Here is a 17,500-nt window from a genome sequence, read left to right on the forward strand (position 1 = left end):
CCACATTAATACTATAGACAGGGGGGATATCAGACCTCCACATTAATACTATAGACAGGGGGGGTATCGGACCTCCACATTAATACTATAGACAGGGGGGGGGGGTATCAGACCTCCACATTAATACTATAGACAGGGGGGAGGGGTATCAGACCTCCACATTAATACTATAGACAGGAGGGGGGGGGGGTATCAGACCTCCACATTAATACTATAGACGGGGGGGGGGGTATCAGACCTCTACATTAATACTATAGACAGGAGGGGGGGGGTATCAGACCTCCACATTAATACTATAGACAGGAGGGGGGGGGTATCAGACCTCCACATTAATACTATAGACAGGGGGGGGGGGGTATCAGACCTCCACATTAATACTATAGACAGGGGGGGGTATCAGACCTCCACATTAATACTATAGACAGGGGGGGGTATCAGACCTCTACATTAATACTATAGACATGGGGGGGTATCAGACCTCCACATTAATACTATAGACAGGGGGGGTATCAGACCTCCACATTAATACTATAGACAGGGGGGGTATCAGACCTCCACATTAATACTATAGACAGGGGGGGTATCAGACCTCCACATTAATACTATAGACAGGGGGGGTCTCAGACCTCTACATTAATACTATAGACAGGGGGGGTATCAGACCTCTACATTAATACTATAGACAGGGGGGGTATCAGACCTCCACATTAATACCATAGACAGGGGGGGGGGGGTATCAGACCTCCACATTAATACTATAGACAGGGGGGGGGGTATCAGACCTCTACATTAATACTATAGACGGGGGGGGGGGGTATCAGACCTCCACATTAATACTATAGACAGGGGGGGGGGGTATCAGACCTCTACATTAATACTATAGACAGGGGGGGGGGGGTATCAGACCCCTACATTAATACTATAGACAGGGGGGATATCAGACCTCCACATTAATACTATAGACAGGGGGGGTATCAGACCTCCACATTAATACTACAGACAGGGGGGGTATCAGACCTCCACATTAATACTACAGGGGTATCAGACCTCCACATTAATACTATAGACAGGGGGGGTATCAGACCTCCACATTAATACTACAGACAGGGGGGGTATCAGACCTCCACATTAATACTATAGACAGGGGGGGTATCAGACCTCTACATTAATACTACAGACAGGGGGGGTATCAGACCTCCACATTAATACTATAGACAGGGGGGAGGGGTATCAGACCTCCACATTAATACTATAGACAGGGGGGGTATCAGACCTCCACATTAATACTATAGACAGGGGGGGTATCAGACCACATTAATACTATAGACAGGGGGGGTATCAGACCTCCACATTAATACTATAGACAGGGGGGGGGGGTATCAGACCTCCACATTAATACTATAGACAGGGGGGGGTATCAGACCTCCACATTAATACTATAGACAGGTGGGGGTCTAACCAGGAGTTACTGCGTTCCCCTTCTTTCAGATGGCAGGTACCAGCGTTCTGACAGGGGGGGTATCAGACCTCCACATTAATACTATAGACAGGGGGGGGGGGTATCAGACCTCCACATTAATACTATAGACAGGGGGGGGTATCAGACCTCCACATTAATACTATAGACAGGTGGGGGTCTAACCAGGAGTTACTGCGTTCCCCTTCTTTCAGATGGCAGGTACCAGCGTTCTGACAGGGGGGGTATCAGACCTACACATTAATACTATAGACAGGGGGGGGTCTAACCAGGAGTTACTGCGTTCCCCTTCTTTCAGATGGCAGGTACCAGCGTTCTGACAGGGGGGGTATCAGACCTCTACATTAATACTATAGACAGGGGGGATATCAGACCTCCACATTAATACTATAGACAGGGGGGGTATCAGACCTCTACATTAATACTATAGACAGGGGGGGGTATCAGACCTCTACATTAATACTATAGACAGGGGGGGGTATCAGACCTCTACATTAATACTATAGACAGGGGGGATATCAGACCTCCACATTAATACTATAGACAGGGGGGGTATCAGACCTCTACATTAATACTATAGACAGGGGGGGGGGGGTATCAGACCTCCACATTAATACTATAGACAGGGGGGGGTATCAGACCTCCACATTAATACTATAGACAGGGGGGGGTCTAACCAGGAGTTACTGCGTTCCCCTTCTTTCAGATGGCAGGTACCAGCGTTCTGACAGGGGGGGTATCAGACCTTCACATTAATACTATAGACAGGGGGGGGTCTAACCAGGAGTTACTGCGTTCCCCTTCTTTCAGATGGCAGGTACCAGCGTTCTGACAGGGGTTACCAATACAGGCATGGAGAGGTTCCTCGCAGTCCTGACCCTGCACACACACACACACACACACACACACACACACACACACACACACACACACACACACACACACACACACACACACACACACACACACACACATCCATACGCACACACACACACACACACACACACACACACACACACACACACACACACACACACACACACACACACGCACACACACACACACACACACATCCATACGCACACACATACACACACACACACACACACACACACACACACACACACACACACACACACACACAAAGGGAGAGAGAGAGAGAGAGGTTACTGATACAGACTGTGGTACGTTCCTATGTTACTTGACCCTGTGATGTCTTACACCTAGAGTCTTCCCCAATCACAGAGACAAGAAAGAATTCCCACTGGGTCGAGGGTCGGAGGTCAGAGGTCAGGCTCAATACCATGAATCTGTAGGGGCAGCTACAGTCTGTCAGGGTCGAGGGTTGGAGGTCAGGGTCATTACCTTGAATCTGTAGGGGCAGCTACAGTCTGTCAGGGTCGAGGGTTGGAGGTTAGGGTCAGTAACTTGAATCTGTAAGGGCAGCTAGAGTCTGTCAGGGTCGAGGGTTGGAGGTCAGAGGTCATGGTCAGTACCCAGCTACAGCGGTAGAAGGTGACAGGGTCAGAGGTTAGAGGACAGAGGTTAGAGGTCAGGGTCAGTACCTTGAATCCGTAGGGGCAGTTGCATAGGTAGAAGGTGTCGGGGTCAGAGGTTAGAGGTCAGGGTCAGAGGTCAGTACCTTGAATCCGTAGGGTTAGCAACAGCGGAAGAAGGTGACAGGGTCAGAGGTTAGAGGTCAGGGTTAGGGTCAGAGGTCAGGGTCAGGGTCAGTACCTTGAATCCGTAGGGTTAGCAACAGCGGTAGAAGGTGACAGGGTCAGAGGTTCGAGGTCAGGGTTAGAGGTCAGGGTCAGTACCTTGAATCCGTAGGGGCAGCTATAGCGGTAGAAGGTGACGGGTCAGAGAGAGGTCAGAGGTGAGGGTCAGTACCTTGAATCCGTAGGGGCAGCTACAGCGGTAGAAGGTGACGGGGTCAGAGGTTAGAGGTTAGAGGTCAGGGTCAGTACCTTGAATCCGTAGGGGCAGCTACAGCGGTAGAAGGTGACGGGGTCAGAGGTTAGAGGTTAGAGGTCAGGGTCAGTACCTTGAATCCGTAGGGGCAGCAACAGTGGTAGAAGGTGACGGGGTCAGAGGTTAGAGGTTAGAGGTCAGGGTCAGTACCTTGAATCCGTAGGGGCAGCTATAGCGGTAGAAGGTGACGGGTCAGAGAGAGGTCAGAGGTGAGGGTCAGTACCTTGAATCCGTAGGGGCAGCTACAGCGGTAGAAGGTGACGGGTTAGAGGTTAGAGGTTAGAGGTCAGGGTCAGTACCTTGAATCCGTAGGGGCAGCAACAGTGGTAGAAGGTGACGGGGTCAGAGGTTAGAGGTCAGGGTCAGTACCTTGAATCAGTAGGGGCAGCTATAGCGGTAGAAGGTGACGGGGTCAGAGGTTAGAGGTCAGAGGTCAGGGTCAGTACCTTGAATCCGTAGGGGCAGCTATAGCGGTAGAAGGTGACGGGGTCAGAGGTTAGAGGTCAGAGGTCAGGGTCAGTACCTTGAATCTGTAGGGTTAGCTACAGCGGTAGAAGGTGACAGGGTCAGAGGTTAGAGGTCAGGGTCAGAGGTCAGGGTCAGTACCTTGATTCCGTAGGGGCAGCTACAGCGGTAGAAGGTGACGGGGTCAGAGGTTAGAGGTCAGGGTCAGTACCTTGAATCCGTAGGGGCAGCTACAGCGGTAGAAGGTGACAGGGTTAGAGGTTAGAGGTCAGGGTCAGTACCTTGAATCTGTAGGGGCAGCTATAGCGGTAGAAGGTGACGGGGTCAGAGGTTAGAGGTCAGAGGTCAGGGTCAGTACCTTGAATCTGTAGGGGCAGCTACAGCGGTAGAAGGTGACAGGGTCAGAGGTTAGAGGTCAGGGTTAGAGGTCAGGGTCAGTACCTTGATTCCGTAGGGGCAGCTACAGCGGTAGAAGGTGACGGGGTCAGAGGTCAGAGGTCAGGGTCAGTACCTTGAATCCGTAGGGGCAGCTACAGCGGTAGAAGGTGACGGGGTTAGAGGTTAGAGGTCAGGGTCAGTACCTTGAATCCGTAGGGGCAGCTACAGCGGTAGAAGGTGACAGGGTCAGAGGTTAGAGGTCAGGGTCAGTACCTTGAATCCGTAGGGGCAGCTACAGCGGTAGAAGGTGACGGGGTCAGAGGTTAGAGGTCAGGGTCAGTACCTTAAATCCGTAGGGGCAGCTATAGTGGTAGAAGGTGACGGGGTCAGAGGTTAGAGGTCAGAGGTCAGGGTCAGTACCTTGAATCCGTAGGGGCAGCTAAAGCGGTAGAAGGTGATGGGGTCAGAGGTTAGAGGTTAGAGGTCAGGGTCAGTACCTTGAATCCGTAGGGGCAGCAACAGTGGTAGAAGGTGACGGGGTCAGAGGTTAGAGGTCAGGGTCAGTACCTTGAATCAGTAGGGGCAGCTATAGCGGTAGAAGGTGACGGGGTCAGAGGTTAGAGGTCAGAGGTCAGGGTCAGTACCTTGAATCCGTAGGGGCAGCTATAGCGGTAGAAGGTGACGGGGTCAGAGGTTAGAGGTCAGAGGTCAGGGTCAGTACCTTGAATCTGTAGGGTTAGCTACAGCGGTAGAAGGTGACAGGGTCAGAGGTTAGAGGTCAGGGTCAGAGGTCAGGGTCAGTACCTTGATTCCGTAGGGGCAGCTACAGCGGTAGAAGGTGACGGGGTCAGAGGTTAGAGGTCAGGGTCAGTACCTTGAATCCGTAGGGGCAGCTACAGCGGTAGAAGGTGACAGGGTTAGAGGTTAGAGGTCAGGGTCAGTACCTTGAATCTGTAGGGGCAGCTATAGCGGTAGAAGGTGACGGGGTCAGAGGTTAGAGGTCAGAGGTCAGGGTCAGTACCTTGAATCTGTAGGGGCAGCTACAGCGGTAGAAGGTGACAGGGTCAGAGGTTAGAGGTCAGGGTTAGAGGTCAGGGTCAGTACCTTGATTCCGTAGGGGCAGCTACAGCGGTAGAAGGTGACGGGGTCAGAGGTCAGAGGTCAGGGTCAGTACCTTGAATCCGTAGGGGCAGCTACAGCGGTAGAAGGTGACGGGGTTAGAGGTTAGAGGTCAGGGTCAGTACCTTGAATCCGTAGGGGCAGCTACAGCGGTAGAAGGTGACGGGGTCAGAGGTTAGAGGTCAGGGTCAGTACCTTGAATCCGTAGGGGCAGCTACAGCGGTAGAAGGTGACGGGGTCAGAGGTTAGAGGTCAGGGTTAGGGTTAGAGGTCAGGGTCAGTACCTTGAATCCGTAGGGGCAGCTACAGCGGTAGAAGGTGACGGGATGGTTGGAGCAGGTACCGTCGTTGTGACAGGGGTTGGAGAGACACGGGTCACACTTCGCCTGGATACTCAAATCTAGAGGACCTGCATTTAGACACAGAACAGAAATAGATTTCTAACTACAAGCTGTGGCCGTTAGTCATTGATACAACATACTGTACACAGCCCCCCATCCACACACACAGTACAACACTAATATATACTGTACACAGCCACCCATCCACACACACAGTACAACACTAATATATACTGTACACAGCCACCCATCCACACACACAGTACAACACTAATATATACTGTACACAGCCCCCCATCCACACACACAGTACAACACTAATATATACTGTACACAGCCACCCATCCACACACACAGTACAACACTAATATATACTGTACACAGCCCCCCATCCACACACACAGTACAACACTAATATATACTGTACACAGCCACCCATCCACACACACAGTACAACACTAATATATACTGTACACAGCCCCCCATCCACACACACAGTACAACACTAATATATACTGTACACAGCCACCCATCCACACACACAGTACAACACTAATATATACTGTACACAGCCCCCCATCCACACACACAGTACAACACTAATATATACTGTACACAGCCACCCATCCACACACACAGTACAACACTAATATATACTGTACACAGCCACCCATCCACACACACAGTACAACACTAATATATACTGTACACAGCCACCCATCCACACACACAGTACAACACTAATATATACTGTACACAGCCCCCCATCCACACACAGTACACCACTAATATATACTGTACACAGCCACCCATCCACACACACAGTACAACACTAATATATACTGTACACAGCCACCCATCCACACACACAGTACAACACTAATATATACTGTACACAGCCCCCCATCCACACACAGTACAACACTAATATATACTGTACACAGCCACCCATCCACACACACAGTACAACACTAATATATACTGTACACAGCCCCCCATCCACACACACAGTACAACACTAATATATACTGTACACAGCCCCCCATCCACACACACAGTACAACACTAATATATACTGTACACAGCCACCCATCCACACACACAGTACAACACTAATATATACTGTACACAGCCCCCCATCCACACACACAGTACAACACTAATATATACTGTACACAGCCCCCCCATCCACACACACAGTACAACACTAATATATACTGTACACAGCCCCCCATCCACACACACAGTACAACACTAATATATACTGTACACAGCCACCCATCCACACACACAGTACAACACTAATATATACTGTACACAGCCCCCCATCCACACACACAGTACAACACTAATATATACTGTACACAGCTACATTCAGAGAAAGTCCTGCACAAGTTTTTCACGAGACTTAATAATCACACACACTGTTTCTGTCCCAAATGGCACCCTATTCTCTATAGACCAGAGCCCTATTCCCTATATAGTACACTACTTTAGACCAGAGCCCTATTCCCTATATAGTGGTACTACTATAGACCAGAGCCCTATTCCCTAAATAGTGAACTACTAGTGACCAGAGCCCTATTCCCTATATAGTGGTACTACTATAGACCAGAGCCCTATTCCCTATATAGTGGTACTACTATAGACCAGAGCCCTATTCCCTATATAGTACACTACTAGTGACCAGAGCCCTATTCCCTATATAGTGGTACTACTATAGACCAGAGCCCTATTCCCTATATAGTGGCACTACTATAGACCAGAGCCCTATTCCCTATATTGTACACTACTATAGACAGGAGCTCTATTCTGATTGGTTCATGACAGTATGGAGGTCTACACACTGGAGGCTGATTGGTTCATGACAGTATGGAGGTCTACACACTGGAGGCTGATTGGTTCATAACAGTATGGAGGTCTACACACTCGAGGCTGATTGGTTCATGACAGTATGGAGGTCTACACACTGGAGGCTGATTGGTTCATGACAGTATGGAGGTCTACACACTGGAGGCTGATTGGTTCATGACAGTATGGAGGTCTACACACTGGAGGCTGATTGGTTCATAACAGCAGTATGGAGGTCTACACACTGGGACTGACAGAGGAGAGAGAGGAGCATTCAGGTCAGAGGTCAGGGTTCAGGCACTGGGCTGGGATTGGCTGAAGGGACTTGGGGAGGCGGGACCAAGGGGGTAGTACTCGGATGTGATTGGCTACTTTACCTGGCACGAGAAGACCACAAGGCCCGGGGACGTCTACAATGTCGTCAATCAAACCAGGAAGATATTACGCATATGTTAATAAAAAGGACGAGATGTTTTGAATAATAAACTTTATTGACTGTTAACGATTTAATAATGAACTTTATAGACTGTTAACGATTTAATAATGAACTTTATAGACTTAATGTTTTTAATAATGAACTTTATAGACTGTTAATGTTTTAATAATGGACTTTATAGACTGTTAATGTTTTAATAATGAACTTTATAGACTGTTATTGTTTTAATAATGAACTTTATAGACTGTTAATGTTTTAATAATGAACTTTATAGACTGTTAATGTTTTAATAATGAACTTTATAGACTGTTAACGATTTAATAATGAACTTTATAGACTGTTAACGATTTAATAATAAACTTTATAGACTGTTAACGATTTAATAATGAACTTTATAGACTTAATGTTTTGAATAATAAACTTTATAGACTGTTAACGATTTAATTGTGAACTTTATAGACTGTTAATGTTTTTAATAATGAACTTTATAGACTGTTAACGATTTAATAATGAACTTTATAGACTGTTATTGTTTTAATAATGAACTTTATAGACTGTTATTGTTTTATTAATGAACTTTATAGACTGTTAACGATTTAATAATGAACTTTATAGACTGTTAACGATTTAATAATGAACTTTATAGACTGTTATTGTTTTAATAATGAACTTTATAGACTGTTATTGTTTTATTAATGAACTTTATAGACTGTAAACAATTTAATAATGAACTTTATAGACTGTTAACGATTTAATAATGAACTTTATAGACTGTTAACGATTTAATAATGAACTTTATAGACTGTTAACGATTTAATTGTGAACTTTATAGACTGTTATTGTTTTATTAATGAACTTTATAGACTGTAAACAATTTAATAATGAACTTTATAGACTTAATGTTTTTAATAATGAACTTTATAGACTGTTAATGTTTTAATAATGGACTTTATAGACTGTTAATGTTTTAATAATGAACTTTATAGACTGTTATTGTTTTAATAATGAACTTTATAGACTGTTAATGTTTTAATGATGAACTTTATAGACTGTTAATGTTTTAATAATGAACTTTATAGACTGTTATTGTTTTAATAATGAACTTTATAGACTGTTAATGTTTTAATAATGAACTTTATAGACTGTTAATGTTTTAATAATGAACTTTATAGACTGTTATTGTTTTAATAATGAACTTTATAGACTGTTAATGTTTTAATAATGAACTTTATAGACTGTTAATGTTTTAATAATGAACTTTATAGACTGTTAATGTTTTAATAATGAACTTTATAGACTGTTCATGTTTTAATAATGAACTTTATGGACTTAATGTTTTAATAATGAACTTTATAGACTGTTAATGTTTTAATAATGAACTTTATGGACTGTTCATGTTTTAATAATGAACTTTATGGACTTAATGTTTTAATAATGAACTTTATAGACTGTTAATGTTTTAATAATGAACTTTATAGACTGTGTGTATTTTTAGTCCACTAGTTGGTGGACAACAATATCTATGGCAACTGGTGGTCTCCTTTAAGAGCACTCCGCAAGTGTGTGTGAGTGTGTGGGAGTGTGTGTGTGTGTTTGTAAGTGTGTGTGTGTGTGTTTGTCTGTGTGTGTGTGTATATAAGATGTGTGTGTATAAGGTGTGTGTGTGTGTGTAAGGTGTGTGTTACCTGTGCAGGTGAACTTCTTGGACGGTGTGGTCAGCAGTAGTTTGTCTGTCATGTCTCCAGGACCGGCACAGCGGGCGATACCCGGTTCCCTATACCCACTCTGCACCCAGTCAGACAGCCACTGCATCCTACAGTCACAGTATAGGGGGTTGGCCCCCAGAGCCCTGCACACACACACACACACGCACGCACGCACGCACGCACGCACGCACGCACGCACGCACGCACGCACACACACACACACACACACACACACACACACACACACACACACACACACACACACACACACACACACACACACACACACACACACACACACACACACACACACACACACACACACACACACACACACACACACACACACACACTTAATATCGGGATACATCCAGTGCATGTGTGAATTTCAATGTGTGTTTATTAGTATAAGTATTTATTAAGGATCTCTATCTACCAAGACAGCAGCTACTCTTCCTGGGGTTTATTATGGGATCTCTATCTACCAAGGCAGAAGCTACTCTTCCTGGGGTTTATTATGGGATCTCTATCTACCAAGACAGCAGCTACTCTTCCTGGGGTTTATTATGGGATCTCTATCTACCAAGGCAGAAGCTACTCTTCATGGGGTTTATTATGGGATATCTATCTACCAAGGCAGAAGCTACTCTTCATGGGATATCTATCTACCAAGGCAGCAGCTACTCTTCCTGGGGTTTATTATGGGATCTCTATCTACCAAGGCAGCAGCTACTCTTCCTGGGGTTTATTATGGGATATCTATCTACCAAGGCAGCAGCTACTCTTCATGGGGTTTATTATGGGATATCTATCTACCAAGGCAGCAGCTACTCTTCCTGGGGTTTATTATGGGATCTCTATCTACCAAGGCAGCAGCTACCCTTCCTGGGGTTTATAATGAGAAGAGATGCAGTCAATCTCTCCTCCACTTTGAGCCAGGAGAGATTGACATGCATATTATTAATGTTAGCTCTCTGTGTTCATCCAAGGGCCAGCCGTGCTGCCCTGTTCTGAGACAATTTCAAAGTCCTTTTTTGTGGCACCTGACCACACGACTCAACAGTAGTCCAGGTGTGACAAAATTAGGGCCAGTAGGACCTGCCTTGTTGATAGTGTTGTTAAGAAGGTAGAAACTAGGGCCTGTAGGACCTGCCTTGTTGATAGTGTTGTTAAGAAGGTAGAAACTAGGGCCTGTAGGACCTGCCTTGTTGATAGTGTTGTTAAGAAGGTAGAAACTAGGGCCTGTAGGACCTGCCTTGTTGATAGTGTTGTTAAGAAGGTAGAAACTAGGGCCTGTAGGACCTGCCTTGTTGATAGTGCTTTTAAGAACGTAGAAACTAGGGCCTGTAGGACCTACCTTGTTGAGAGTGTTGTTAAGAAGGTAGAAACTAGGGCCTGTAGGACCTGCCTTGTTGATAGTGCTTTTAAGAACGTAGAAACTAGGGCCTGTAGGACCTACCTTGTTGAGAGTGTTGTTAAGAAGGTAGAAACTAGGGCCTGTAGGACCTGCCTTGTTGATAGTGCTGTTAAGAAGGTAGAAACCAGGGCCTGTAGGACCTGCCTCGTTGATAGTGATGTTTCAGAAGGTAGAAACTAGGGCCTGTAGGACCTGCCTTGTTGATAGTGATGTTTCAGAAGGTAGAAACTAGGACCTGTAGGACCTGCCTTGTTGATAGTGTTGTTAAGAAGGTAGAAACTAGGGCCTGTAGGACCTGCCTTGTTGATAGTGTTGTTAAGAAGGTAGAAACTAGGGCCTGTAGGACCTGCCTTGTTGATAGTGTTGTTAAGAAGGTAGAAACAAGGGCCTGTAGGACCTACCTTGTTGATAGTGCTTTTAAGAACGTAGAAACTAGGTGCCTGTAGGACCTGCCTTGTTGAGAGTGTTGTTAAGAAGGTAGAAACTAGGGCCTGTAGGACCTGCCTTGTTGATAGTGATGTTAAGAAGGTAGAAACTAGGACCTGTAGGACCTGCCTTGTTGATAGTGATGTTTCAGAAGGTAGAAACTAGGACCTGTAGGACCTGCCTTGTTGATAGTGATGTTTCAGAAGGTAGAAACTAGGGCCTGTATGACCTGCCTTGTTGATAGTGATGTTTCAGAAGGTAGAAACTAGGGCCTGTAGGACCTGCCTTGTTGATAGTGATGTTTCAGAAGGTAGAAACTAGGACCTGTAGGACCTGCCTTGTTGATAGTGATGTTTCAGAAGGTAGAAACTAGGGCCTGTATGACCTGCCTTGTTGATAGTGATGTTTCAGAAGGTAGAAACTAGGACCTGTAGGACCTGCCTTGTTGATAGTGATGTTTCAGAAGGTAGAAACTAGGGCCTATAGGACCTGCCTTGTTGATAGTGATGTTTCAGAAGGTAGAAACTAGGACCTGTAGGACCTGCCTTGTTGATAGTGATGTTTCAGAAGGTAGAAACTAGGACCTGTAGGACCTGCCTTGTTGATAGTGATGTTTCAGAAGGTAGAAACTAGGGCCTGTAGGACCTGCCTTGTTGATAGTGATGTTTCAGAAGGTAGAAACTAGGACCTGTAGGACCTGCCTTGTTGATAGTGATGTTTCAGAAGGTAGAAACTAGGGCCTGTAGGACCTGCCTTGTTGATAGTGATGTTTCAGAAGGTAGAAACTAGGACCTGTAGGACCTGCCTTGTTGATAGTGATGTTTCAGAAGGGCATGCGGCATGTCACTAGTAAAGATTTTATAAAGTAAGGGTCCTAGACAGCTGCCCTGGGGAATGCCTGATTCAACCTGGATTATGTTGTAGAGGCTTCCATTAAAGAACACCCTCTGGTCTGTTAGACAGATAACTCTTTATCCACATTATAGCAGGGGGTGTAAAGCCATAACACCCTCTGTGGTCTGTTAGACAGATAACTCTTCATCCACATTATAGCAGGGGGTGTAAAGCCATAACACCCTCTGTGTTCTGTTAGACAGGTAACTCTTTATCCACATTATAGCAGGGGGTGTAAAGCCATAACACCCTCTGTGTTCTGTTAGACAGGTAACTCTTCATCTACATTATAGCAGGGGGGTGTAAAGCCATAACACCCTCTGTGTTCTGTCAGACAGGTAATTATTTATCCACATTATAGCAAGGGGTGTAAAGCCATAACACCCTCTGTGTTCTGTCAGACAGGTAACTCTTTATCCACATTATAGCAGGGGTGTAAAGCCATAACACCCTCTGTGTTCTGTCAGACAGGTAATTATTTATCCACATTATAGCAAGGGGTGTAAAACCATAACACCCTCTGTGTTCTGTCAGACAGGTAACTCTTTATCCACATTATAGCAGGGGGTGTAAAGCCATAACACCCTCTGTGTTCTGTCAGACAGGTAATTATTTATCCACATTATAGCAGGGGGTGTAAAACCATAACACCCTCTGTGTTCTGTCAGACAGGTAATTATTTATCCACATTATAGCAGGGGGTGTAAAACCATAACACCCTCTGTGTTCTGTCAGACAGGTAATTATTTATCCACATTATAGCAGGGGGTGTAAAACCATAACACATATGTTTTTCCAGCAGCAGACATTGATCGATAATGTCAAGAGCCGCACTGAAGTCTAACAAAACAGCAGGTGGCTTGTCGTTGTTGTATAGACATCAATGAGTGGTGTGTGCATGCGTTTGTGGCCAGGTCTATATTATCCTAATTAATGCGTTTGTGTTACTCACAGGTGAGAGAGCGAGGCCAGGTCTATATTATCCTAATTAATGCGTTTGTGTTACTCACAGGTGAGAGAGCGAGGCCAGGTCTATATTATCCTAATTAATGCGTTTGTGTTACTCACAGGTGAGAGAGCGAGGCCAGGTCTATATTATCCTAATTAATGCGTTTGTGTTACTCACAGGTGAGAGAGCGAGGCCAGGTCTATATTATCCTAATTAATGCGTTTGTGTTACTCACAGGTGAGAGAGCGAGGCCAGGTCTATATTATCCTAATTAATGCGTTTGTGTTACTCACAGGTGAGAGAGCGAGGCCAGGTCTATATTATCCTAATTAATGCGTTTGTGTTACTCACAGGTGAGAGAGCGAGTCCAGGTCTTTGAAAGCTCCCTCCGGTATCACAGATATGTCGTTTCCATGGAGAGACCTACAGACACACAACAACAGGTTACCATGGGGACCTACAGACACACAACAACAGGTTACTGTAGACACCTACAGACACACAACAACAGGTTACCATGGGGACCTACAGACACACAACACCAGGTTACCATGGGGACCTACAGACACGCAACAACAGGTTACCGTAGACACCTACAGACACGCAACAACAGGTTACCATGGGGACCTACAGACACAAAACAACAGGTTACCTGTAGACACCTACAGACACACAACAACAGGTTACCATGGGGACCTACAGACACACAACACCAGGTTACCATGGGGACCTACAGACACACAACAACAGGTTACTGTAGACACCTACAGACACACAACAACAGGTTACCATGGGGACCTACAGACACACAACACCAGGTTACCATGGGGACCTACAGACACGCAACAACAGGTTACCGTAGACACCTACAGACACGCAACAACAGGTTACCATGGGGACCTACAGACACAAAACAACAGGTTACCATGGGGACGTCCAGACACGCAACAACAGGTTACCATGGGGACCTACAGACACACAACATCAGGTTACCATGGGGACCTACAGACACACAACACCAGGTTACCATGGAGACATACAGACACGAAACAACTGTTACCATGGAGACATACAGACACGAAACAACAAGTTACCATGGAGACCTACAAACACAAAACAACAGGTTACCATGGCGACATACAGACACACACAACGGCAGGTCATCTAGTTCCATAGATACCACGGATACTCACAGTAACCGTAGAGACTTGAGTCCATCGAAGGCCCTGACTGGTACGCACCTCAAACGGTTGTAGCTTAGGATTCTACACACACAGAGAGACACGTTAAAACACACTACAGACAGCCTTGCTGAGTGTACAAAACATTAGGAACACCTTCCTAATATTGTGTGGCCCGCCCCTGTTTGCCCTCAGAACAGCCTCAATTCGTCGGGGCAGGGACTCTACAAGGTGTTGAAAGCGTTCCCCAGGGATGCTGGCCCATGTTGACTCCAACGCTTCCCTCAAGTTGTGTAAAGTTGGCTGGATGTCCTTTGGGTGGTGGACCATTCTTTGATACACAGCTTTAAAAACCCAGCAGCGTTGCAGTTCTTGAATCAAACAGCTAGGCCTGGCACCTACTACCATACCCCCCCCCCCCCCTATGAAACATCCTTCCTTAACCCGTCTCCTCCCCTTCATCTACATGTCTCCTCCCCGTCATCTACATGTCTCCTCCCCTTCATCTACATGTCTCCTCCCCTTCATCTACATGTCTCCTCCCCGTCATCTACATGTCTCCTCTCCTTCATCTACATGTCTCCTCCCCGTCATCTACATGTCTCCTCCCCGTCATCTACATGTCTCCTCTCCTTCATCTACATGTCTCCTCCCCGTCATCTACATGTCTCCTCTCCTTCATCTACATGTCTCCTCCCCTTCATCTACATGTCTCCTCCCCTTCATCTACATGTCTCCTCCCATTCATCTACATGTCTCCTCCCCTTCATCTACATGTCTCCTCCCCTTCATCTACATGTCTCCTCCCCTTCATCTACATGTCTCCTCCCCTTCATCTACATGTCTCCTCCCCTTCATCTACATGTCTCCTCCCCTTCATCTACATGTCTCCTCCCCGTCATCTACATGTCTCCTCTCCTTCATCTACATGTCTCCTCCCCTTCATCTACATGTCTCCTCCCCTTCATCTACATGTCTCCTCCCCTTCATCTACACTGATTGAAGTGGATTTAACAGGTGACATCAATAAGGGATCATAGCTTTCACCTGGATTCACCTGGTCGGTCTATATTCTCAGGTACTGTAATTGATCATATCTTTCACCTGGTCAGTCTATATTCTCAGGTACTGTAATGGATCATATCTTTCACCTGGTCAGTCTATATTCTCAGGTACTGTAATTGATCATATCTTTCACCTGGTCAGTCTATATTCTCAGGTACTGTAATGGATCATATCTTTCACCTGGTCAGTCTATATTCTCAGGTACTGTAATGGATCATATCTTTCACCTGGTCAGTCTATATTCTCAGGTACTGTAATGGATCATATCTTTCACCTGGTCAGTCTATATTCTCAGGTACTGTAATGGATCATTTCTTTCACCTGGTCAGTCTGTATTCTCAGGTACTGTAATTGATCATTTCTTTCACCTGGTCAGTCTATATTCTCAGGTACTGTAATTAAATCATATCTTTCACCTGGTCAGTCTATATTCTCAGGTACTGTAATTGATCATATCTTTCACCTGGTCAGTCTATATTCTCAGGTACTGTAATGGATCATATCTTTAACCTGGTCAGTCTATATTCTCAGGTACTGTAATTAATCATATCTTTCACCTGGTCAGTCTATATTCTCAGGTACTGTAATGGATCATATCTTTCACCTGGTCAGTCTATATTCTCAGGTACTGTAATGGATCATATCTTTCACCTGGTCAGTCTATATTCTCAGGTACTGTAATTAAATCATATCTTTCACCTGGTCAGTCTATATTCTCAGGTACTGTAATTAAATCATATCTTTCACCTGGTCAGTCTATATTCTCAGGTACTGTAATTAAATCATATCTTTCACCTGGTCAGTCTATATTCTCAGGTACTGTAATGGATCATATATTTCACCTGGTCAGTCTATATTCTCAGGTACTGTAATGGATCATATCTTTCACCTGGTCAGTCTATATTCTCAGGTACTGTAATTAAATCATATCTTTCACCTGGTCAGTCTATATTCTCAGGTACTGTAATTAAATCATATCTTTCACCTGGTCAGTCTATATTCTCAGGTACTGTAATTAAATCATATCTTTCACCTGGTCAGTCTATATTCTCAGGTACTGTAATGGATCATATATTTCACCTGGTCAGTCTATATTCTCAGGTACTGTAATGGATCATATCTTTCACCTGGTCAGTCTATATTCTCAGGTACTGTAATTGATCATATCTTTCACCTGGTCAGTCTATATTCTCAGGTACTGTAATTAAATCATATCTTTCACCTGGTCAGTCTATATTCTCAGGTACTGTAATTAAATCATATCTTTCACCTGGTCAGTCTATATTCTCAGGTACTGTAATTAAATCATATCTTTCACCTGGTCAGTCTATATTCTCAGGTACTGTAATGGATCATTTCTTTCACCTGGTCAGTCTATATTCTCAGGTACTGTAATGGATCATTTCTTTAACCTGGTCAGTCTATATTCTCAGGTACTGTAATTGATCATATCTTTCACCTGGTCAGTCTATATTCTCAGGTACTGTAATGGATCATATCTTTCACCTGGTCAGTCTATATGGGGTTAGGGGTTAAAGTTCTCAGGTTCTGTAATGGATCATATCTTTCACCTGGTCAGTCTATATTCTCAGGTACTGTAATGGATCATATCTTTCACCTGGTCAGTCTATATGGGGTTAGGGGTTAAAGTTCTCAGGTACTGTAATTGATCATATCTTTCACCTGGTCAGTCTATATTCTCAGGTACTGTAATGGATCATATCTTTCACCTGGTCAGTCTATATTCTCAGGTACTGTAATGGATCATATCTTTCACCTGGTCAGTCTATATTCTCAGGTACTGTAATGGATCATATCTTT

General features: G+C 44.9%; 1 protein-coding gene across 2 annotated transcripts in view; it reads right to left on the reverse strand.

Moving 5' to 3' along the window:
• The window catches only part of slit2 (slit homolog 2 (Drosophila)), a 254,549-nt gene that overhangs the window by 29,811 nt on the left and 207,238 nt on the right, over window positions 1–17,500 (reverse strand). For both annotated transcript variants that reach the window (XM_036934274.1, XM_036934273.1), the window contains exons 23-27: window positions 14,627–14,698; window positions 13,785–13,856; window positions 9,727–9,890; window positions 5,698–5,822; window positions 2,259–2,356 (exon numbers count right to left, since the gene is read on the reverse strand). In XM_036934274.1, coding sequence (XP_036790169.1) covers window positions 2,259–2,356; window positions 5,698–5,822; window positions 9,727–9,890; window positions 13,785–13,856; window positions 14,627–14,698 — 531 coding nt within the window. The remainder of the gene's footprint in view (window positions 1–2,258; window positions 2,357–5,697; window positions 5,823–9,726; window positions 9,891–13,784; window positions 13,857–14,626; window positions 14,699–17,500) is intronic.

Source organism: Oncorhynchus mykiss, chromosome 10 (genome assembly GCF_013265735.2).
Source record: "Oncorhynchus mykiss isolate Arlee chromosome 10, USDA_OmykA_1.1, whole genome shotgun sequence".
NCBI lineage: Eukaryota > Metazoa > Chordata > Actinopteri > Salmoniformes > Salmonidae > Oncorhynchus > Oncorhynchus mykiss.